The sequence below is a fragment of the Canis lupus genome, unplaced genomic scaffold, assembly GCF_011100685.1.
Source record: "Canis lupus familiaris isolate Mischka breed German Shepherd unplaced genomic scaffold, alternate assembly UU_Cfam_GSD_1.0 chrUn_S257H417, whole genome shotgun sequence".
Classification (NCBI taxonomy): domain Eukaryota; kingdom Metazoa; phylum Chordata; class Mammalia; order Carnivora; family Canidae; genus Canis; species Canis lupus.
In genome coordinates this window covers 1-25997 of record NW_023331187.1, presented here as the reverse complement: position 1 = coordinate 25997, position 25997 = coordinate 1, and the positions used below count along the sequence as shown (strand labels likewise).

At 40.1% G+C, this 25997-nt stretch overlaps 1 protein-coding gene across 1 annotated transcript; it reads left to right on the top strand.

Moving 5' to 3' along the window:
- The first annotated feature begins 1093 nt into the window (after positions 1-1093).
- Positions 1094-24700, top strand: LOC119869197 (MAM and LDL-receptor class A domain-containing protein 1-like). The gene is made up of 4 exons (XM_038589543.1): positions 1094-1207; positions 20454-20778; positions 20893-20960; positions 24427-24700. Exons 1-4 carry the CDS (start codon positions 1094-1096, stop codon positions 24544-24546), a joined length of 627 nt encoding a protein of 208 aa, XP_038445471.1. The 3' UTR covers positions 24547-24700.
- The last annotated feature ends 1297 nt before the right edge of the window (positions 24701-25997 follow it).

The following is a 25997-nucleotide window of genomic DNA, read 5'->3' as shown; positions in this document are numbered from 1 at the left end:
TATATTTAGTAGACAGGGCTGTAAATTCATTTCCCTTCACTAGCAGGGGAGGACCCAGTGTCCGCATGGCTCATTTGAGGGTACCTGAATCAACACAAGAGTGTGCACTGAATTTCTTGGTCATCTGCTCTGCAGATGTAGAAAGCCATGGGCTGTTCTCTCTTTTCAAGTGCAGCTAGAAGCAGAGCTTTTGGATGGCCTGTACAGCAGCTCCCCATGTGGTCTTGTTAGGTTCCCAGGTCACAAAAGCTGAAGGCTATATTAATATAATTGGGGCCGTGAATTAGTTTCTCTGCCCAGGAGCAGTGGGAGGGGCACCTTTAAAGGCAATAAAGCTCTTTGTGTGTTATCTTATCCTGACCTGTGTCCCAAGTTCCCTGGCCAAATATGAGCCACTGGCTTTGTTCTGCTCACTGTTGTATATGCCTGTCTGTCTCTTGGCTACAGTATTGCTGGCTTTTTGTAGCTCCCTTTTTTCACCAGCCCTTCTGGTCAGGTGGGGCTGGGAGTTGCTATCCTCAGTGGTGGGGCTGTTTTAGTTCCCTTTCTGAATGGGATGGAGAGGTGCTGCTCCAGGCTTCTCTGCTTTTCTGTCTTTTGACTCAGTAAGAGCCAGAAGCTACTCTCTACCTTGGCTATGAGTTAATTCCTCTGCCTAGGTACAGCAGGCCACCCCTCGACACCTGGTACTGGCTTTGCTCTAGACAGTTAGCTCTGCCTTTCTGCTTATTGGCTTACACATTGTTGGTTACAGAGCTTCCAGATATCCTTGCCAGCCCTTCTGGTCAGATGGGGCCTGGGAGCCACAGTGGGTGTGGCTGTGTTTCAGGTTACTTGCTTGGGTGGGGTTGGGAGGGGTGCCTCCTGGCCTTGCTCACATGTTCCCCAAACGAGTTTTTCTTATGGGTGAGGCCATGATGCACCCTCAGCCTTCGCTGTGAATTAATTCCCCTGCCTGGGTGCAGCAGGGGAATTTTTCATACCCTGTACTGGCTTTGCCTCGGGGACTGTCCGAACCACCCACACACCTCTTGGTTGGAGTATTGCTGAGCTATACAGCTTTTAGGTTTTCTTGTCAGTGCCCTCTGGCAAGATGGACCAGAAGACAGTTTCCCCAGCAAATGGAGCTACAACTCCTTGCTTGGATACAGTTTCTAGAGTCAGCAAAACTTGTATGAGAACCCAAATCAAGCAGATATGTACTCCAGTGAGTTCTCTGGTCACAGTTTGTCCCAGACTTGGTTCTGGTGATGAGCAAAGCTGCTGGTTGGAGCCACTACTTGGATTACTAATCACTTGGGGAGTTGTAGTCATGAATTGCATCTGCCAAGATCTGTGTGTTGGTTATTGCAAGCCTCACAGTTTCCCCTGCAATTCTCATGGCACGAGACCAGAGTAGGGGCTCTCATGAAGTAATCTGCAGTGGTGGTGGTGCTGATTGTCCCCTTGAGTTCTCTTCTTTTGGGGGGAACTGGAGGTTCAGGGAAGACCTTTCCATGTGGTGTTGCTCCTGTCTGGGAGAAAGATAAAGTAGTCAGAATGGAGTTGCTTCTCTTACGCTTCTAATACAGTCTATCTTGGTCTCTGTGATGCAGGGGATGTTTCAGGATCATCTCTATTCTAGGATTTTCTCAGCTGTGTCTTGTTCATCAGTAGTTGTTTTTCTGAAGGGGAATAAAGCAGAAATGACCGATGTCAGCATCTTGGTGATGCCACTGTCTCTTAAATTTTCAGAGTTAGCAAGAATCTAAATTTATCTTCTTTGGGATACACACATACACACACATACATACATACACTATATATTTTGGGCTATATATACACACATACATAAATTGTGATATATGTATACACATATTTCCATATATGTATATATGGAAATATAAATTAACTCAGGCTCATCAGGATCTCACAATTATATTTGGATTGTGAAATTTCATTAATGAGTACATGTTAATAATGGTAGTCATGACTATATTTGATTAGGTTAGTTTAAACAGATAGCTTCATATCTTAAGATCAACTGATTAGTAGCCTTAGTTACATTGGCAAAACTCCTTTGCCATGTAACATAACTTAATAATGTTATAACAGCAGGGGTTGGAGAGCATGAGGGCTATGTTACAAATCTGCTTACTGTAATTTAATCGCTGGTCCCTGTGATTCCTCTCATATACAAAATGCATTCAACTTTTCCCATGATTTCCAAGGACCTCACTCCATTATAGCCACAATAAAAAGCCCAAATCTTCAATTAAATCTAGTCTCTCTGTAAGTCTAGAAATCATCACGCAAATTATCAGGTAAATGTAGTATATCTCCTAGACACAATTCCTTCCATCTGTTGACCTGTGAAATTAACTATAGAAGTTATCTGCTTCCAAAATTCTTAACATATAATCATAAGATTGACATCAGGATAACACCTGACATTTTAGTTAAAAAGGAGAGGGAGAATGGAAGGTAGAAAAAGAAGTCATTGGTTCAAAGCAGTTTTGAAATGTAGCTGGGAAAACTTGAGCTGGAGTTCTTTAATTTGGTTGTTAGATATGGGTTCTTACTTCTGTTGTCTGGACTCTTGGTTCCACCTTCTGAGTCATTCTCCCTTTTGTATGAAAAGTAGTATGTGTTTTCTTAGCAGTAACTAGAACCCCTAATCTGCAACCATCTTCCTTTTTAGCTACTTCCTACCATTTTTAGCTCTCTTCCTGTGTTTCTACCATTCCATCAATATACCAGTGTTACCAGTACCTACAATCTGCTGATCATACCAACACTTCAGTGTCTCTCATCCTTTCATGTCTGACTTCCCTTCTTAGGCAGTTTAAATTCCATTGCTTCATATTGGAATGACTGCCTTACGTCGACCTTCAACTTCCTTGTTGTCCTTTGATAGTCACTAAAGCACTAACAGATTTTCATAAAAAGGTTTATTTATTCATTCATGAGAGACACAAAGAGACAGAGAGAGAGGGAGAGACAGGCTCCCTGCAGGGAGCCTGATGTGGGACTCGATCCTGGGTCTCCAGGATCACACTCTGGGCTGAAGGCAGTGCTAAACTGCTGAGCCACCTGAGCTGCCCAGCACTAACAGATTAACTGTGCCTCTCAGCCCCCTCAGCTGCCCAGCTGAATGTGGCTGGGGAAGAAAACAAAGCAGTGTTGTCTGTCCTCACTGTATATGGATGATCACTGCCTTAATTTTGTTCTTGTACTTCCGAGGAATCATTGTATTTCTCTACTCCATTCACTCACCCATTTACCTCAGGGTATAGCACATTTTTCTCCTGTCTTTAATATCCATCTTCAGCGTTCGTGTCCCTAGCCTCAGCTGATGATCTTATATCTTATTTCACTGAGAAAATAGGAACAATCAGAAAGATTTTAGTAAGCTCCAACAAGCCTTCAACCTATCTACAAACTCTCTTTTCTCCTTTATCCTGGATAAACTGTCCATGCTCCCAGCAATTGTCACCCCTTTCTCCTGTAAGTAGAACCCATGCCTGCCTGACATGACTCCAGAGACTTTTCTATTGGCCTAAAGACAGTTTTTGTATCTCACATCTTAAAAAAAATGTTTTTCTCTCCATCCTAATTCTTCCTCAGCTATCACATCATTTTCCCCTTTCCTTTACAAAATATATACCTAAAAATAATTATATATATTGCCTTTAGCTTTATCTTTAGAATTTCTTTTAATTCACTTTAGTGAGGGCTTTGCTGTTACCATCAAGCAGACACTGTTCTCATCAAAGTCACCAGTGATTTAGATCCAGGGGTCTCTTCTCAACCTTCATCAAACCTATCACCAGCTTTTGACATTGATAGTTTAATAGCTACTTGACTTGATGTCCTTGACATTAGGAATCACTCTTAATCTTTCTCTTATTTTTGTGCCTTATTCTTGCCACTTTGATTATTTTCTGATTTATATCTCCAGCCTGAAATTTTCACCTGAGGTACAGACTGATTAATATATCTAGGTCTCTGCTAGACATGATTACTTGAATACCTAACAATTTCTTAAATATAGCATGTCCAAAACATAGGTCCTGTTTCCCCCCCTCACCCAAAACCTACTTCTTCACAGTCTTCTCCATTTCATAAATGCTGTTTCCATTGTTTCATTTTTTAAAAATATTTTTAATTGAAGTTTGATTTGCTAACATATAACTCCCAGTGCTCATCCTGTCAAGTGCCCCCCTCAGTGTCCATCACCCAGTCACCCCATCCCGCGACCTGTCTCCCCTTCCACTACCCCTCGTTCGTTTCCAATACTTAGGAGTCTCTCATGTTCTGTCTCCCTCTCTGATATTTCCCACTCATTTTCCCTCCTCTCCCCTATAATCCCTTTCACTATTTCTTATATTCCCTGAATGAAATGAAACCATATAATGTTTGTCCTCCTCTGATTGACTTTCCTCACTCAGCATAACACCATCCCATTCCATCCACGTTGAAGCAAATGATATTCATCCTTTCTAATGGCTGAGTAATATTCCATCGTATACATAGACCACATCTTCTTTATCCATTCATCTTTTGATGGACACCGAAGTTCCTTCCACAGTCTGGCTATTGTGGACATTGCTGCTAGAAACATCGGGGTGCAAGTGTCTCGGTTTTTCACTGCATCTGTGTCTTTGGGGTAAATCTCCAGCAGTGCAATTGCTGGGTCATAGGACAGTTCTATTTTTAACTCTTTGAGGAACCTCCACACAGTTTTCCAGAGTGGCTGCACCAGTTCACATTCCACCAACAATGCAAGAGGGTTCCCCTTTCTCCAAATCCTCTCGAACATTTGTTGTTTCCTGCCTTGTTAATTTTCACCATTCTCACTGCTTTGAGGTGGTATCTCATTGTGGTTTTGAATTGTATTTCCCTGATGGCAAGTGATGCAGAGCATTTTCCATGTGCTTGTGGGCCATGTCTTTGTCTTCTTTTTTTTTTTAATTTTTTTTTAATTTATTTATGATAGGCACACAGTGAGAGAGAGAGAGGCAGAGACACAGGCAGAGGGAGAAGCAGGCTCCATGCACCAGGAGCCCGACGCGGGATTCGATCCCGGATCTCCAGGATCGCGCCCTGGGCCAAGGCAGGCGTGAAACCGCTGCGCCACCCAGGGATCCCCATGTCTTTGTCTTCTTTGGTGAGGATTTCTGTTCATGTCTTTTGCCCATTTCATGATTGGATTGTTTGTTGTTTTGCTGTTGAGGTTAATAAGTTCTTTATAGATCTTGGAAACTAGCCCTTTATCTGATATGTCATTTGCAAATACCTTCTCCCATTCTGTAGGTTGTCATTTAGTTTTGTTGACTGTTTCTTTTGCTGTGCAGAAGCTTTTTATCTTGATGAAGTCCAGTAATTCATTTTTGCTTTTGTTTCCCTTCCCTTCATAGATGTATCTTGCAAGAAGTTGCTGTGGCCAAGTTCAAAAAGGGTGTTGCCTGTGTTCTCCTCTAGGATTTTGATGAATTCTAATATCATATTTAGATCTTTTAACCATTTTGAATTTATCTTTGTGTATGATTTAAGAGAATGGTCTAGTTTCATTCTTTTGCATGTGGCTGTCCAATTTTCCCAGCACCATTTATTGAAGAGAATTTAATGAAGACCTTCATTTTTCCAGTGGATAATCTTTCCTGCTTTGGTAATTATTAGTTGACCAGAGAGTTGAGGGCCCATTTCTGGGTTCTCTATTCTGTTCCATTGATCTATGTGTCTGTTTTTGTGCCAGTACCACACTGTCTTGATGACCACAGGTTTGTAGTACAAGCTGAAATCTGGCATTGTGTTGCCCCTGCTTTGGTTTTCTTTTTCAATATTCCCCTGGCTATTCGGGATCTTTTCTGATTCCACACAAGCCTTAAGATGAATTGTTCCAACACAGGGAAGAAAGTCCATGGTATTTTTTTTTATTCATAGAGATGCAGAGAGAGAGAGAGAGAGAGGCAGAGACACAGGCAGAGGGAGAAGCAGGCTCATGCAGAGAGCCTGAGGTGGGACTCGATCCAGGGTCTCCAGATCAGGCCCCGGGCCGCAGGCGGTGCTAAACTTCTGTGCCACCGGGGCTGCCAGTCCATGGTATTTTGATAGGGATTGCATTGAACATGTAAATTGCCCTGGATAGCATAGACATTTTCACAATATTAATTCTTCCAATCCATGAGCACGGAATATTTTTCCATCTCTTTGTGTCTTCCTCAATATCTTTCAGAAGTATTTTGTAGTTTTTAGGGTATAGATCCTTTACCTCTTTAGTTAGGTTTATTGCTAGTATCTTATGCTTTTGGGTGTAATTGTAAGGGTTTGATTCCTTAATTTCTCTTTTTCAGTCTCATTGTTAGTGTATAGAAATGCCACTGACTTCTGGGCATTGATTTTGATCCTGCCACACTGCCAAATTGCTGTATGAGTTCTAGAAATCTTGGGGTGGAGGCTTTTGGGTTTTCTATGTACAGTATCATGTCATCTGCAAAGATGGAGAGTTTGGCTTCTTTTTGCCAATTTGAAAGCCTTTTATTTCTTTCTGTCATCTGATTGCTAAGGCTAGGACTTCTAATAATATGTGAGTAGCAGTGGTGAGAGTGGACATCCCTGTCTTGTTCCTGATCTTACGGGAAAGGCTCTCAGTGTTTCCCCATTGAGAATGATATTTGCTGTGGGCTTTTCTAGATGACTTTTTAAGATGCTGAGGAATGTTCCCTCTATCCCTGCACTCTGAAGGGTTTTGTTCAGGAATGGATGCTGTATTTTGTCAAATTCTTTCTCTGCATCTATTGAGAGGATTCATATTGTTCTTGTTTTTTCTCTTGTTGATATGATCTATCACGTTGATTGCTTTACGAGTGTTGAACCAGTCATACATCGGGGGATAAATCCCACTTGGTCATAGCGAATAATCTTCTTAATGTATTGTGGATCCTATTGGCTAGTATCTTGTCGAGAATTTTTGCATCTGAGTTCATCAGTGGTATTGGTTGTAAAATTCTCCTTTTTGGTGGGCTCTTTTGTTTTGGAATTAAGGTGATGCTGGCCTCATAGAATGATTTTGGAAGTATTCCATCCCTTTCTATCTTTTGGAACAGCTTTAGTAGAATAGGTATTGTTTCTTCTTAAACATTTGATAGAATTCCCATGGGAAGCCATCTGGCCCTGGACTTTTGTGTCTTGGGAGGTTTTTGATGACTGCTTCAATTTCCTCTCTGGTTATTGGCCTGTTCAGGTTTTCTATTTCTTCCTGTTCCAGTTTGGTAACTTGTGGTGTTCTAGAAATGCGTCCATTTCTTCTAGATTGCCTAATTTATTGGCATATAGCTGCCTCATAATACGTTTTTAAAATTGTATGTATTTCATTGGTATTGATTGTGATTTCTCCCCTTTCATTCATGATTTTATAATTGGAATATTTCTAATTTCTTTTGAATGAGGCTGACTAATGGTTTATCTATCTTATGAATTCTTTCAAAGAACCGACTCCTGGTTTTTTTGATCTGTTCTACAGCTCTTCTGGTCTCTATTTCGTTGAGTTCTACTCAGATCTTTATTAACTCTCTTCTTCTGCTGGGTGTAGGTTTTATTTGCTGTTCTTTCTCCAGTTCCTTTAGGTGCAAGATTAGCATGTGTATTTGAATTTTTTCCAATTTCTTGAGGGAGGCTTGTATTGTGATGTAGTTCCCTCTTAGGACTGCTTTTGCTGTATCCCAAAGATTTTGAAAGGTTGTGTCTTCGTTTTCATTAGTTTCCATGAATCTTTTTAATTCTTCTCTAATTTCCTGGTTGACCCTTTCATCTTTTGGCACGGTACTCTTTAACTTCCATGTGTTTGAGTTTCTTCCAAATATCTCCTTGTGATTGAGTTCTAGTTTCAAAGCATTGTGGTCTGAAAGTATGCAGGGGACAATCTCAATCTTTTGGTATTGGCTGAGACCCGATTTGTGACCCCGTATGTGGTTTATTCTGGAGAAAGTTTCACATGCACTTAAGGAGAATGTGTATTCAGTTGCATTTGGATGCAAAATTCTGTATATATAGGTGAAATTTGGTCCAGTGTATCATTTAAGGCCCTTGTTTCTTTGGTGATGTTGTGCTTAGAAGATCTGTCATTTGCAGAAAGTGCCATGTTAAAGCCTCCCACTATTAGTGTATTATCTAAGTGTGTCTTTATTTCGGTTATTAATTGACTGATATACTTGGCAGCTCCCACATTAGGGGCATAAATATTCATGATTGATAGGTATTCTTGTTTGATAGACACTTTAAGTATGATACAGTGTCCCTCTTCATCTCTTGTTACAGTCTTTCGGATAAACTTTAATTTATCTGATGTGAGGATTGCTACCCCTGCTTTCTTTTGAGGACCATTTGAATGGTAACTTGTTCTCCACCCTTTCATTTTCAGACTGGATGTGTCCTTAGCTCTCAAATGAGTCTCCTGTAGACAGCAAATAGATGGGTTTTTAATTTTATTTTTTTTTCCAGGCCGAAGCCCTGTGTCTTTTGATGGAATCATTTAGCCCATTCATGTTCAGAGAAACTATTGAAAGATATGAATATAGTGTCACCGTAATACCTATTCAGTCTCTGTTTTTAGGGATTATTTATTTGGGTGTCCTCTTCTTTTTACAGTGTTCCCCTTAATATTTCTTGCAGAGCTGGTTTTGTGGTCACATACTCTTTCAGTTTTTGCCTATCTTGGAAGCTCTTTATCTCTCCTCCTGTTTGGGAATGGCAGCCTTGCTGAATAATATTTTTGGCTGCATGTTCTTCTCATTTAGTACCATGAATATATTCTGTCAGCCCTTTCTGGCCTGCCAGGTCTCTGTGGAGAGGTCTGCTGTTAATCTGATATTTCTCCCCATATAAGTTAAGAATCTCTTGTCTCTGGCTGCTTTAAGGATTTTCTGTTTATTTTTGGAATTTGCAAGTTTCGCTATTAAATGTCAAGGTGTTGAACAGTTTTTATTGATTTTGGGGGGTGACCTCTCTATTTCCTGGCTCTAAATGCCTGTTTCCCTCCCCAAATTAGGGAAGTCTCAGCTATTATTTGTTTAAATATACTTTCTGGTTCTCTCTCCCTCTTGGCGTCTTCTGGAACCCCAGTTGTTTCCTGAGGCTGTCATTTATTTCCCTTAACCTTTCCCCATGGTTTTTAAATTGTTTTTCTCTTTTTTCCTCAGCTTTCTTCCTTGCTATCACCTTGTCTTCTATGTTACTCACTCTCCCCCCCTCATTAACCCTAGCTGTTAGGACCATCAGTTTGGCTAGCATATCATTTAATTTATTTTTAATTCCAACCTGATTAGAGCTAAATTCTGTAGTAACAAGTCTCTAGAGTCCTTTATGCTTTTTTTCGCCAGAGCCACCAGGAGCTTATAATTGGGCTTCTGAATTGGCTTTCTGATATCAAATTGTAACCCATTTTCTGTAACTCTGTTACAGAGAGTACTGTTTCGCTTCTTTCTTTTGTGGTTAATTCTTCTAGTCATTTTGTTCAGTGCACAGTGGCTGTGGTGAACGGGCTGAGTCAGGAATATCAGTCACGGACCTAAGTAATTTCACGTAGATGATTCTGAGAGGTCAGAGACCAGAAAATGAAAACGAAGATGAGAACAAAATTAAAGGAAAGGGCCACTAAAGTGAAAAATAAATTTTAAACAAAGCAATAAAAGATAAAAGGCCAAAATACCATAGAAGAAGGAAAAAGTAAAAAAATAAAATAAAATAAACAAAACAAAAACAAAAGAGGAAAAAGAGAAAAAAGAAAAGAAAAAAGGGAGATGGTGGTGGTGACGAAGTTGTAGTGGAGGGAGAACGTAGTCTACCTGAGGGGTCCTAGAGGTTGATCCTCTTGGTTCTGAGTATATTAAGTTCTGTATGTTAGAAGATGCTCAGTTCTAAATTATATAAACAGAAATACATGTAGAGAGCCCCACCAATGACCACCAAAACATAAATGAAATAAAAGAGGGGGGCAGAATGGGAATGCAGAGAGAGTATAATCTCACAGAATGAACCAGCACGGTATACCACTTGGTTCTGGGTGCATGCTGGCATGGTTTAGAAGGTATGAACTTGTGCCATTGTAGAACAAAATGAGGCAGAGAGAAAACACAAAACAAAACAAAAACCATATCTTGTATATATCCCAAAATTGAGTATGTTGTAGGGAATCTAGAAGTGGAAAGTATATCTAGGACGTGTCATGTAGAAATTTGAAAGTCAAAAAGGAAGCATCTTTTAAAAATGAAGAGTTGGTAAAATATTGTAGTAAGGTGGGAAAGAGGAAAAAAAAGAAAATTTACAGTCTGATATAAAAACAAGTTGTAGTGGAATAGGCAGGAAAAAAATAGGAGGGGTACCCTCTGGTTCTATATCGTGTAAATCCCTGGACTTGCCCTGGAGCTTTCCAGTGCTGCTCGGTGAACTTGCTCTTGCCCTGACCTTCCAGCTGGTCTTCGGGGGAGGGGCTGCTGTGCTGACTCGCAGGTGTGTGCACCTGGGCGCTGCCCCGCCCCCCTGCCGGGTGTAGGGCTCAGGGGGAGCTGTTGCCCCGGTGAGGCCCCTGTCCCCTGGCAGCCCCGCCTCTCCCAGGCACAGGGTGACACCAGGAGGGACAACCCCACAGGCGGCGGCCAGGTCTCCCCAGCCCTGGAGTCCGCTCCCGCCGTGACCACCGCGGCTCCCAGTCCGCAGGGGCCTGGGTGCTCCCGGGGCGGGGGCGCCGATCTGCACAGGTCGGGGCGCCGGAGCAGGAGCCTCCTCGCTGTCCTGGGCCCTCCCCGCCTCGGCCCGTCCCGGGGCAGCGCAGGATCCCGGCTGTGTCCCCCGGAGGCCTGGGTCCGGGCCTGCGCCGCTGGAGTCGCGCTCCCGGGGCCCCCTCCGCCCAGCCCCCCGCCCGACCCTGGCTGCTCCCCCCGCCCCGCGCGCGCTCCGGCCCTTTACGGAGATGGGCGGCTGTGGGGCGCGCTCTCCCCGGCGCCCCGGGATCCCGCCCGGTCCCTGCTGAGCGCCTTTCCGTCCGGGAAGAGTCGTGGGGATTGTCAACGTGCCCGCTTCCCCCGGCGGGGCGCCCTGTCCCGAGCTCTCCCCGGCCTCGGCGGCTCCTCGCGGCCCTCCCCCACCGGATTCTTTTTTATTTTATTGTTTTCCGCCTTCCTGCCTTGTCAGAAGCGAAAAGCCTTCTCTCTGTAGCGTTCTTTACATCTCAGTTCGAATTTGAGGTGTTCAGGATGGTTTGAAAGTTATCTAGGGGTGTTGGTGGGGCCGGTGTGTGGAGGACCCCACTCCTTTGCATCCTGGCCCGCCCCCGTTGCCACTTGTTTCAGATGCTCAGGTCAAAGACTTCAAAATCATATGGATTCATCTTTTTTTTACATTTTGTAACTGATGCCAGTTATTTCTATCATGTCTGCCTTTAAAATATAACCAGAATGCCTCGTTTTTATCTCCTCATTACCTCCCTGGTCCAGACCATTATCATTCCTTATCGGAATTTTTGAAATCTCCTTTTCTTGCTGATGTCACCTTATTTTTATCTTTTCTCAGTACAGTAGCCATGGGGATGGGATTAAGTCAGAATTTGTTAAAGCATCCCTAATTGTTTCCAATACCTCAAAATTAAGGCCAAAAATTAAAGTGATTGCTCTGAGTTTACCTAGTTGTCAGGTTTTCTAGGACACCTCCCTTGATCACCATCTGTGAATTTTCAACCCTACTCTGTCATGCTCTATTCCTTTCTCTTTTTTTTTTGCCTTATTATCATTAAATGAATTATATATGTCTTACCTATTTCTTTTGTTTTTCAATATCTCACCTAGTATCCCTACCTTTCTCACTCACATTATTTAAATGCCATGAAGACAGAGATTTTTTTCTGTTTTCTTTTCCCCATTTTACTTTTCTGTCTTCTTAGAAGACTCTATACCTGTGCCAAACATATAGTGTGTACGCAGTACATCTTTGTCAAATGAATGAAGAGTGAATGAATGACTTGTTTTCTGTTGTCATAATTTCCTGTTTATAAATTTCCCATGCTAGATTTTAGGCTCCCTATTGGTGAGCACTATAATATATATATATATATATATATATATATATATGTATTTTATATGTACATATATTTAATGTAGGATGTGTTGAGAAATGTGAAGAGTCTGAAACTTTACTTATAAGCTAGCAAGTTAGCCTGTGTAGTTCTATGGATGCTGCCAAAATAGGTGAGACTTCTGGTTCAGAGACTAAAGGATTCATTATTAATGGTGTAACACCCAGCAAAATGTCCTGTTTGCCTTAGTTCCTCTTGCTCCCTGAGTCCCAGGAGCAGCTCAGAGGGGCCCAGCTGATATGCATGAGAAATAGGTTATGCATCACAGCTAAGAAAGCCTGTGTTTATGGAACCCAAATCTTATAGTGGGATTTAAGCAAATGTGTCTGACCTATGTTTAAGAGGAGTACATTTTCCTTATTATATTATCAAGATAATAATTTGCCCTCTCTTATAGATGGAGTCACTACCTCTATTTTTCATGAGCATTTACTATTTTAATATCCTTAAAAGGATGGTCTGGAACAAAGGGGCAGTTAATGGCTCAGCTTATAGGACATGCAGAAACATGAGAGACCCTGGAGATTATGTCCCAATAGTACCTCTGCTGGTCAGATTACAGGAGACCCTTAAAACCATGTGTAGAATAATGTAATTAATAATTGCTACTTCAAATGCATAATTTTGAATGTAAAGTGTTACTGTTTGTGCATTGGTGTTCCTTTAAAAGATTTCATCTCTATTTATATAGCAGTCTTTTTGATTTCATGGTACTTTTACAAATATTTGACTATTTTATGCTTTAAATAACTAATGAATATTAACTTTTGATGAAGACTACAGTTATTTTAACATTACAACTCCAAAATTATTATAACTCCTTTTGAATGCGTGAAAAAGCCTGAAGCTCAAAGAAATACGATGAGTAGAGAACATATTCTAAAATAATATGCATAGTTTTAATTATGCATTTAAAGCTTATAATAACCTCTGCTTAATCAAATCAAATAAAGTAGAACCTCAATGTACTAGAACACTCAAATAACTTTGTCCTCCTTCATGTAACTTTCAAGGAGGGTCATGAAATCTAGGCAAGAAAGAGAGATAAACAGGGAGAGTTAACCTAGTGGACTTACAGTTATCATAGCTACGCCTCAGAGATATTGTGGTTTTTGTTCCAGACCACTGCAGCTAAGCAAGTATCACAATAAAATCATTCTTTGCTTTTCCAGTGCATATAAAAATTATGTTTGCACTATACCTTAGTCTGTTAAGTGTGCAGTAGTATTATGTCTAAAGAAACATGTACATACCTTAATTAAAACGTACTTTATTGTTAGAAAATTCTATCATACAAATTTTCAAGGAGTCATAATTGTTTGTTGGTGGAAGGTCCTGCTTCTACGTTGATTGCTGCTGCCTGGTCTGGGTGGTAGTCACTGAAGGTTGGAGTAGCTGTGCCAATTTGCTAAAATCAGACAGCAATGAAATTTGCTACATCAATTGGCTCTTCCTTTCATGAACAGTTCTCTGTAGGATATGGTGCTATTTGATAGCATCTTACCCGCAGTACAACCTCTTTCAAAATTGGAGTCAGTCTTCTCAAACCTTGCTGCTGCTTTATCAACTAAGTTTATGTAATCTGAATCCCTTATTGCCATTTCAACAGTCTTTACAGATTCTTTCCCAGGAGTAGGAATATGTTACGTCTCAAGAAATCATATTCTTTTTTCATCCATAAGAAGCAACTCCTAATCTGTTCAATTTTTTCCCCCCACTTTTAAAGCCATCATTTTTGGCATTAGTACTTTTTTAAAAATTTTAGAGACAGAGAGAGAGAGAGCGCGCGCCAGAGACAAAGGCAGAGGGAGAAGCAGGCTCCATGCACTGGGAGCCCAATGTGGGACTCGATCCCGGGTCTCCAGGATCGCGCCCTGGGCCAAAGGCAGGCGCCAAACGCTGCGCCACCCGGGGATCCCCATAAGAAGCAACTCCTAATCTGTTCAAGTTTTTCCCTCCACTTTTAAAGCCTTCATTTTTGGCATTAGTACTTTTTTTAAAATTTTAAGTTTTTGCTTAGATTCTAGTTGGTTAGCATGTGGTGCAATATTGGTTTCAGGAGTAGAGTACAGTGATTCATTACTAATGTATAACATCATGTGCTCATCACAAGTGCAACCAATAATACTCATCACCCAATTCACCCATCTCCCCTCCAGCAGCCCTCAGTTTGTTCTCTGTAGCTAAGAGTCTCCTGTGGTTTGCTTCTTTTTTTGTTTTCCCTTCCCCTATGTTCATCTGTCTTATTTCTTAAATTCCACATATAAGAGAGATGATATGGTATTGATCTTTTTCTAACTGACTTATTTCATCCAAGTTTTCTTATGAGATTGCAGCAGTTCAGTCACATCTTCAGGTTCTACCTCTAATTCTAGTTCTCCTGCTGTTTCCACCCCATCTGCAGTTATTTCCTCCACTGAAGTCTTGAGCCCCTCAAAGTCATCCCTGGGGTTTAGAGTCGACTTCTTCCAAATTCCTATTTCTGTTGATATTTTGAATGCTTCTCACGAATCACAAATGTTCTTAATAGCATTTAGCATGGTCAGTCCTTTCCAGAAGGCTTTCAATGGACTTTTCCCACATCCATCAGAGAAATCAGTATCTATGGCATCTATAGCTGTATGAAATGTGTTTCTTAAATATTAAGCCTTGAAAGTTGAAAATGACCACTTGATCCATGGGCTGCAGAATGGATGTTGTATTAGAGGTAGAAAAACAGCATTAATCTCACTGTACTCTCTGTCAAAGCCCTTGGGTGCCCAGGTGCGTTGTTAGTGAGCAGTCATATTTTGAAACGAATCTTTTTTTTTCTGAGCAGTCAGTTCAACAGTGGACTTAAAACATTCAAGAAACCATGTCCTAAATATATGTACGGTCATCTAGGCTTTGCAGTTCCATTTATAGAGCACAGATAGAAGGGATTTAGCATAATTCTGAAGGGCCCTAGGAATTTCATAATAGTAAATGAGCATTGGCTTTGGCTTAAAGTCACCAGCTGCATTAGCCCCTAACTTAGAGAGTCAGCCTGTCCTTTGATGCTTTAAAGCCAGACATTGACTTCTCTCTAGCTATGAAAGTCCTAACGTCCACTATGAGGCTGTTTAATCTACATTGAAAATCTGCGGTTCAGTGTGGCTGCCTTCATTAATTCTCTTTGCTACAACTTCTGGATACCTTGCTGCAGCTTCTGCATCAGCATTTGTTGCTTCACCTTGCACTTTTATCTCATAGAGATGGCTTCTTTCCTTAAACTTCATGAAATAACCTCTGCTAGCTCAGACTTTTCTTCTGGAGCTCAACTAATTAATTATTAGGACTTTTTTTTCAGAACAGTTTTCAAGTCACAGAAAAGTTGAGGAAAAAGTAGAGATTTCCCACATACCTCTCCTGCCCTAAAACACACACACACACACACACACACACACAGAGAGAGAGAGAGACAGACAGAGAGAGAGAGCGTCTCCTACATCAGATTTCCCAGCGGGCAGGGGAGGGGGGCATTTGTCACAACTGATGAATCGACACTGATACATCATAATTACTCAAAGCCCATTATGATCCACTCTTGGTGTGATACATTCTGTGGGTTTGGAAGAATGTGTGGTAAAATTTATTTGTCAATATGGTATCATACAAAGTATTTTCATGACATTGCTCTTGTATTGAAAATACTCTTGTGAATCACCTCATCAGCCTTCCCCCCACCTCTAAATTCTGGCAACCACTCCTCCTTTTACTCTTTCATATTTTTGCCTTTTCCAGAATTTTAAATAGTTGAAAGCCTACAGTATGGAGCCTTTTCAGACTGGTTTCTTTCACTTAGTAACATGCATTTAAGTTTCCTCCATGGCTTCTCATGGATTGATAGCTCATTTATTTTTAATGCTGAATAACACTCCACTGTCTGGGTATAGTACGGTTTGTCCATTCACCTATTGAGGGACTTTTTTTTTTTTCTTCCATGTTTTGGCAGTTAGGAATTGCCATGTACAGGTTTCTGTGTGGATGTGTTTTGGGCTCCTTTGGGTATATATCAAAGAGTACCCTTCTTTAAATTTTTAAGTCTTTGCATGAGACCCAAATTATCAGCTCCAGTGCTTTGCTCATTTCATGTTTATTTCTTATACATGATTCTCTGTAGGAATCATCTCAAACCATCAAAGAAGTTCTAACAGTGAGTCTGATATAAGACCATCTGATTCTGTATCCATCACCCTGCCAAGGTTCCTTGGCTCCTACATAAATTTAATTTCTTCTCTCCTAATGAAAAGCTCTCAACGTGACAGTGATAGTGTAGGGTGATGGACCTGTGTGTCTTTCTACCAAATATCCCCTAACATCCTTTCCTTGGGGGTAGCTACTATAATTATATTTATATAACTAATAGTGGCAACAAGAGTAATTTTATTTTATTTTATTTTTACAGCCAGGAGGGAGCAGGCCTTGGGCTCACAATCTTGCTCTGTCTCCACTCTTTTTTTTTTTTTAAGATTTTATTTATTTATTCATGATAGTCACAGAGAGAGAGAGAGAGAGAGTCAGAGACACAGGCAGAGGGAGAAGCAGGCTCCATGCACCGGGAGCCCGATGTGGGATTCGATCCCGGGTCTCCAGGATCGCGCCCTGGGCCAAAGGCAGGCGCCAAACCACTGCGCCACCCAGGGATCCCAACAAGAGTAATTTTACTGAAAATAATTAAAAGCTGCTATAGAGTCACTAGGTTTTTTACTCATATCCATAGAAATAGAAATAGACAAATAAGTTTTAGAAACTTTATGTCAGGGACACCTGGGTGGGTCAGTGGTTGAGCGTCCACCTCTGGCTCAGGGCATGATCCTGGGGTCTGGGATCGAGTCCTGCATCAGGCTCCTGTGGGAATCTTGCTTCTCCCTCTGCCTATGTCTCTGCCTCTCTCTGTCTCTCTCATGAATAAATAAATAATATCTTAAAAAATTAAAAAAGAAACTATGTCAACAGATATCCTATGATGAGCATAACAGCGTCTAGCACAAAGCTTGGTATACAATAAACCCTGAAGTAGTGATAACTATGATTCTTGCAAATTATGCTGTTTCTGATAAGAAAGTCAATAGTGAGGCTCCAGAAAAGTGAACAATCTTTGAACCTCAATTGTTAAAATTTACCCAGAATATTATATCTCTAAGTCAGAAAAGACTGTTTTTTTAAGATTATTTATTCATTTATTTATGAACAACACTGAGAGAGAGAGACAGAGACTTAGGCAGAGGAAGAAGCACGCTCCTTGCAGGGAACCCAATGCGGGACTCAATCCTGGACCCTGGGATCACGACCTGAACTGATGGCAGTTGCTCAACTGATGAGCCACCCAGGCGTCCCGACATACAGAATTTTTAATAGCTGTTCTTATGAAGTGTATATTTGGTTAACAGCTAGCTAAATTAATTTCAGCTGGTTTACCACATCTCTGAACAGCTGAGGTGAGTTTTTAAAATGTGTATAGAAATCTAAATATTTGGGAACACAGTATATTAGATAGGCGTATTTAAATTTTAGCAGCAAAGCATCTGTTAAAAATTGCTGTCTTTGATGGATCTTATCTAATAAAACTAGAAAATTCCCACAGTGGTTTCTGAAATTTTACCACCATTAGTATATTCATTTATTTCTACATTGGTATCTCTTTGGATAGCAGACAATAGACAATAAGGCTCCCTTTCCAGGTAACTATGTGTGATAGCTATTCCATAGTAGCAATAACTTGTTTTCTTTCTGTATTTTCGTAAAAGAACTCCTGGATCCTTTTTTTTTTTAAGATTTTATTTATTCATGAGAGACAGAGAGGCAGAGACATAGGCAGAGGGAGAAGCAGGCTTCCTGCAGGAACCTGATGTGGGACTCAATCCCTGGACCTGAGATCATGCCCTGAGCCGAAGGCAGATGCTCAACCACTGAGCCATCCAGGTGTCCCCCTTTGTTTTTTTTTAATTGTCTGAAAAAGGAATCAAAAGCATTACTTTCTCAGGGATTGAAATGGCAACTACATACTTTGAAACCACTGAAATCTAGGTATATTTATGAGTTATTTATATATTATGTATTTATAAACAGAGATGGCCTATAAAAATGTAGTTTTAAATATTCTTAGTATTTTTCCCCTAACTTGTCATAATTATCATTGGAGTGAAAAATCTTTGGATTTCAATCCATTTATATAGTTTCCTAACTCTATGACCTTAGTTAGATTAATAACTTCCCTGAACTTTCCTTTCTTCCTTGGGCTATTGTGAAAGTTGGATCTATATAAAGTGTTTAGTACAGGGTCTATGACATAGGTATCTATTAAATATTAGCTATAATTCATACTATTATTATAACTTCTCAGTCCTGCCTTTCTCTTCCTCTTTTCTAATGGCTTTGTGGAAATTAACTATTTCTTACCTATTTCCTGAAAAGTGGGTCAAATTATTCTGCCCTATAAATATTATGCAATGCATATAATACTTTGGGAAATATTAAGCTCTACAAAATTGGTGGTGAACGTAATATTAATTATAATAATCTTGGTTTTTCAAATTTTAATCTTTTTGAAGTAGCTACTTTTCATATTTTAGTATAAAATAATCTGTAGGAACAATGAAGTCTTCCAAATAATGTCATAGTGGCAGAGAAATAACATGAGTATAGAATAAATTAGGTAGACCTTGGCAATTCTATACTCAATATAGCTGAATAATGCTGTTTCTTTGAAAAATTATTTGGTAAAAATGTAATTTCTTAAATTGATAATTCTGCTTTATTAATTTTTCAGTATGGAAAGCACAACTCTGGTTTTTATTTCTTTCAGATCAGATAGGATCCATTTTTTCCTCAAATGTATCCTTTAATGTACTTAGAGAAGTATAACAAGGTGATTTCAGTTGAGCTTTATGATTCTAAACTATATGAATACTCCGGAGAGCCATCCTAGGAGTCACATTTTGTTTTTCAGGCTCCAAATGTGACTTTGTTTTTTTTTTTTTTAATTTTTATTTATTTATTATAGTCACACAGAGAGAGAGAGAAGCAGAGACATAGGCAGAGGGAGAAGCAGGCTCCATGCACCGGGAGCCCGACGTGGGATTCGATCCTGGGTCTCCAGGATCACGCCCTGGGCCAAAGGCAGGCGCTAAACCGCTGCGCCACCCAGGGATCCCCCAAATGTGACTTTGAAGCAGATAGCTGTGGTTGGTTTGAAGTAATTAGTGGTGACCATTTTGATTGGGTATGGAACTCTAGAAGTAACCTTTCGGCTGAATTTGAGCAACAGGCTCCACCTAGGGATCATACTCCCAACACAACTGAAGGTAATAAGCAAGGAGAGGCTTTTGTTCACCCTTGGTCAGGCCTGTTAAAAGAAAGATAAGCGTTTAAAGCTCTATGTTACTGCAACAAATAGTGTGACAAATAGCTAAATACTGTCAATTACGTTTATGTTGTTAGTATGAAATGACTCCTTTAAGGGTGGTGGGGAGGGAGTATAGATATGCTTTTGGCTGAATTCACTTAAATTATTAACTTTTTGCATGATTTTCAACCTGGAGGTAGATACTAGTTTAGTTTTCATAAGAGCAAATTTGACTCATCATATTTATTGATTTTTGATTGTATAGTCTTAATTTTAGTCAGACACAGAGCTTAGTACAAGGTTAAGAGGCAGGTGCCTCAACTCAGTCGGCTAACTTACAATTTGTATTTGTATCTCAATAGGGCATTTTATGTTCATTCTGAAGAAAGCAGAAGCTTGTCACAAGTTGCCAAACTCCAGAGCCCAACATTTAGCCAGGCAGGACCTGGATGCATACTTTCCTTCTGGTAAATACTAAAAACTGTGGTCAGCTACCCCAGCAACCCGGTGGTTGCAGGCATACTTCTGCACTTGTTAGACTTTATGATTTGCCCTTGGTTTGGCTTTAAAAATAGGTACTGTTATATTTATACAATTAGCATTTTACTTAGAAGCACATTATCAGTATTGTTGTGTTCTTTCTTTAGATGAAAGAGACTCTTTCCCTCCAACAGTGGATTATAATTTAATTAACTCTGCCTCCTCTGTTCTAGATGGAACTCCTTGAGAAAGGCTCCCAGGGTCCTGGAGCCAGAGTATGCACCTCAGCAGATATGCTCTCGCATATGAGCAGCAATGATTACTGCAAGAAATAAAGGCGTCCATTGTAGCTAATTATTAATCAACGGTTGACTGAGTGGAAAGCCTATAAGTTAAATATTTAGTCTATGCAATAAATCATTTCCATTCCTTGTGTTTGTTCTTTTTCAGGTTTATGACCATGGTCTGTCAGGGAGCAGCTGAGCTGCAGCTGAGCTACAGCTACATGTGGAAGATTCCAACGACTCTACAGTACTCTGGAGAGTATTGTGTAACCAGGGCAACCAGTGGTCACAGGCCACTATTCAGCTTGGACGCCTTACTCAGCCCTTCCATTTGTCACTAGATAAAGTCAGTCTTGGCATTTATGACGGAGTCTCAGCTATTGATGACATCAGATTTGAAAATTGTACCCTTTCTCTTCCTGCAGAGAGCTGTGAAGAGCCGGACTTTTTCTGCTGTCGACGCAGCAAGGCTTGCATAGAAAAACTTCTGTTATGTGATTTGGTAGATGATTGTGGTGATCATACTGATGAGGTTGACTGTGGTAAGTGCTTTGTTGTTGTTGTTGTTATTATTATTATTATTATTATATTATTATTATTATTTTGGTCCATCGTATTTTTACAGTGGAGATCTTGATTTGTTCACTGTTTTCTAGCCAATCAAGGCAAAGACAGGAAGCATTGTTCCAGAGTTGACGACCGTGATGAGTGGTTGATTAATCAGGTTACCGATATTTGTTATGTGGACTTATTAACTAGATACTATAGATAAAGTGCTAACCACAATGACTGAGTTTCAGATCTCATGGAATTTACAGTCTAATTGAGAAGTAGATATTATTCAAATATTGTTTTAAAAATACAAACTGGAAGCTTTGATGGGAGATATGGAGAGGAGTGCGGTGACTTTATAATAATGGTATTAAACTTTCTAAAGGAGATGACTTAGCTGAGATCTGAAAATAAAAAAGTCAAAGCATATATATGCAAAAGCCCTGATATGTGTGAGTGTAGCAGATGGAGGCCAGCCAGTGCGGTAGGAGCGAGGAGGTGAAGGAGAGATAGGGTGCAGTATAAGGACAGAAATGTGAAGGAGGCCAGATTTGCAGATATTTATAGTCTATATTAGGAAAGTTTTTCTTCATTTGAGGGTTTTTAAGAAGGAAAGTGGTATAATAAAATTGGCATATTAAAACATGTCAGTGTAGATACAGAGTGATAAGTGGATTGGAGGAGAGTGGATTTGGGAGACCCATCAGGAGGCCATTGCGATAATCCACTGAGGAGGGGTGGGCAGCCTGTATCACAGCGGCAGTGATGGAGATGGAGGGACTGATGTTTGGGGAAATACTTAGGAGGGACATTTGATGATGTTTTGGCTATAGGGAGCAGGGAGTGCTGTGTCAAAGGTAAGTCTTGAGTTTCTGGTTTAAATTACCAGAAAGTTTATGGTATCTGATGATTGTATACATTTTATAATTTAATAAACCTAGCACCAGGTAGTGCCCATTGCACTTGCTCCTGAAAATGAATCAGAAGCTTATAGCTGTTTTTTACTTCAATTACAAAATCAATCAGAAAAAGAATTTGCATCTTTCTTTGTCCAGAAATAGCAATAATTCTTAAAATTCAACCTATATGCCTATTACATTGAGAGGCTAATTATAAACCAAAGTGAAGCCATAAAATGCTTGGTGCATCATAGGAAACACTGCATTAAGAAATTTCCATATAAATTATTGTACAGCATGCTGCATATATGTGATCTTTGATACAGTCAGGTGGATTGAAGTCAGAATTACCATGCATCTCATTACACAACTAATTCTTTGAGTGGATATGAATAAAGTTGATAATTTAGACAATGGCTAACATAAGAAGTGTAACTTGTCCCCAAGGTAATTTATTTTTGCGGCTTTAGAAAGCTTTTTCATCTTTCTGAAGCTCTCCGAAGCCCACTCCTCAAAAAAAAAAAAAAAAAAAAAAAAGCAAGTTATTCTTAAAACTACTATTAACTTAGATGGAGTTATGTCAGTACAACTATAATAATCAGAATACTACTTGTGACTAAATATTAGTGAAAGAGAACAGTAGTGGTATCAGAGTGTCAGTTTCTCTCACAGCTTTCCATATAAATGTGTTCCTGGATTCCATAGAAAGCATTAGGCATCCAGAAATCTATGTTTTATTTCCTAAATCTTCCTACGTTTAGAGATAGGGTTTTTTTATTTGAAGGTGGAGCTACGTGCATTCCCTTTCAAAATAGAGATTGAACATACAGTCAATATGAAGACAGCAATATCAAAATCTTGGCTTTAGTGCCATTTAGTGCCAGTTTTATGTCAAAAAACTTAGCAGCTTGACATTCTCCTTCTGCTCCACAGCCAAAGATTGACACCCGGAGAGTATGCTGTGGGTCCCCAGTTCACGTCACAGCTGGGCTTGATTAGTCACAAGTGAGGAAATATCAAACAAAAGCTCATCTCCCATTTGACATTTACTCACTGGGCTCCCATCATTAGTTCTAAGCTCCTGTTCCGTGGTTTTCAAAGACAGATGATTTGTTCTAGCCCGGCTGCATTTATCCACATTTGCTTATATTTATTGTTTCAGAATATTTATTCCCCTTTGGCACCAAGTGCATTTACTAAGATGAATAGTGAAAGGACAGCTGACATTTATATGTTTAAAAAATATTAACTTTGGTGAATGAAGCTAAAATGTAAAACTATGCATTAATTCTAACTCCTGTTCCTTCTACCCAAATAATGCTAAATGTTTTTATTCTAAAAACAAATCCTTGTTGTCAACAAAATGTTCACATCCTGAAAATGACTACATTACTATATTCTGGAAATTGTGGTAGATAAGCTAGGTGAGGAGGGGCTAGTCAAGCCTTTATAAGTGCTTTGAATTCTTCTAGTGCCTGGAAGGAGTTTTAAGCTTAAAAGCTCCAGCTCAAAGGAGCTGCAATCCAGTGAGAAGAAAAGACTGCCTCTCAGGAGATGCTGCCAAGAGCCCGCAGCACAACAGGAGGCATAAATAGAGAAGGAGAGAGGAGTGAGGTGTTTAAGGCAAGTGGGGAAGGTGGTGTATGCTAAGAAAAGGCTGGCCAGGGACAAACAGGAAGTTAATTTAACTTGGGAAAGGTAAAGCTTGAAAGAAGAGCTTAGATTTCAGTTTGGATTAAATGAGCATGTATGTACAGGAAGAAAATGATAAATTGCCATGGAAGGCAGAAGAATGGTCTTTCTGGCACTGATGGAGGGAAATGTGGAATTGGGGCAAGATGAAACCAAAGGGAGGAGTTTTTCAGCCTGAGGTCTGGAAAATGCTGGCATCAGGATCATGTTGATACTTGTTAAAAATATGGATTGCTCGGTCCCCCATATCTAACCAGGTAGTGCTGGTATGGAGCTTCGCCATGGAGCAAGCAATTATGCTGTACACATCAGGTGATTCTGAAAGATTGGACTCTATTAAAGTATGACTCTTCAGTTCTGCATGTTAGAATCGCCAAGGGAGATAATGAATTATCTTGATGTTCAACCGCACTATTTGTGGCAGTTCAGTCAACATCTCCGGGGGGGCTAGGGGGGCTCAGTTGGTTCAGCATCCAACTCTTGATTTCGGCTCAGGTCATAATCTCAGGGTTGTGAGACTGAGCCCCTGTAGGGCTCTGTGCTCAGTGGAGAGCCTGCTTGAGATTATCTCTCCCTCTGTCCCTGACCCCCCTTTTCTCTCTCTAAAATAAATAAATCTTTAAAAAAATAAATCAACATCCCTCAAGATAAGTTCTGGAACTTCATGTTTTTTGTTTTTTTGATTTTTAACATTCACTGGTGATTGGGACATTTGGCTAAGGTTGAAATCGACTGAGCCAGAAGTTTATAGTATTGAGTCAGCCATGGTGCCCTCATCATTTGCATAAAGTTATAGTGCTGGAAATGGTGAAGGATGGGTATAAAAGGCATTTGGAAAATAATGGCTGAAGTAATGCCCCCCCCAGTCTATAAAATATTATTACTTGATATAAATCTAGGATTTATTCACTTTTTAAAAACTTTTAGTGTCACATTTAAAAAACATTAAAATCATTAACCTTGGCAGGAGCCAAATATCAACAAGTATTCTTAATCATGTTTTTTGTCCTTAATTATTTTTTTGTTGTTATTTCATGCCAATTTCAGTACCTGAGTTCCAATGTAACTTTGAAAATGGAATCTGTAACTGGGAACAAGATACAGAAGACGACGTTGATTGGACCAGGAAGCACGGTCCAACTTCAACACTTAATACAGGGCCAATGAAGGCTCATACCTTGGGCACAGCTAAAGGACACTATCTCTACATAGAATCTTCGGAGCCACAGGTTTTCCAAAACAGAGCTACTTTCCTCAGCCCTGTCCTCAATGCCACCGATGCAGGGGGCTGCACCTTCCGCTTATATTACCACATGTTTGGAAAGCATATTATAGGCTGGCCATCTACCAGAGAGTTTGAGAGTAACACAAGAGACAGCTGCTGTGGCAGATATTTGGGAATCAAGGCAACAGATGGATGAGGAAACGCCTCAATCTTTCCAGCAGGAAGCCTTTTCAGGTATAGATAATGGCTTTCGTAATGTGTATTTAAGATGCATTCAGAATGTCTAAGGAATATGAAAGATCACTATATCCTTGAATTAAAAGCCAGTGGAATTTGGTCAGAGTTATTTGGAAGTACATTTATCATGCAATTAAGGTTGTGCCAAAGCATGTTAAGTTGCTTTCCTCTTTGACTACCCCCAATAATCTGTGATTAAATTTCTAAAGGTGGACACATGGCATTGGACAGCAGCTACAGGTCCCTCTGACTTTAAGTCATTTTTCTCTTGAAATAAAAAATCTGGAGGGAAAAAGAGTTTTGCGCAATATATGGTACTCTGCCAAATGTTCAGGTTCTAAAATCTGTGATTTTTAATATTCCATCAGACTTTTCCACCTTTTATAGGTAAGCAGCAGAAATTCGAGAAGGGTGCATGCTGTGTTGGAGAATCACACAGCTACTCTGGGGCAGAGCCAGAGGTCTAGCTAGATCTCCTGCTGAAATATTCTTTACTGTGATTCTCACCTACCTTCTCCTAAAAGGAAAAACTTGGGGGCAGCCCGGATAGCTCAGCGGTTTAGCGCTGCCTTCAGCCCAGGGGCTGATCTGGAGTCCCGAGATCGAGTCCCACCTCAGGCTCCCGTGAGGAGCCTACTTCTCCCTCTGCCTGTGTCTGCTCTCTCTCTCTCTCTCTATCCTCTCTGTGTTTCTCATGAATAAATGAATAAAATCTTAAAAAAATAAATAAAAGGAAAACTTGGAATGGTGGGTTTAAATGCTTACGTGGCTTTTAAGATTTTATGAAGGCAATTTCTATTATCTCTTGGATTCCCTTAGCAATTCCCTGAAGTGGGTAAGTCAGGATCTTTTTTATCAGTTTTACAATATGAATAAAACATTTGGAGAGGTTGTTATTTATATCTGGCCAAATAGATGGTGCACAGCAGGATGGGGGCTTGGAATGGAATCTGCAGTTTCCAATTAATTCACATTCATTCCCTTTCTAATATATCATACAGCCTGTCATGTGTAGGAGGGTCGAATATTCTTTTCTCTTTGCTCCAATAGATCTAGATGTAAATACAGGGAGGAACTCCTACCACTCCTGGCTAAACTTTTTTTTTTACATGTACTGAATTTCTCTGTTCCCTTATTTAAAGCACTGTTTCAACCT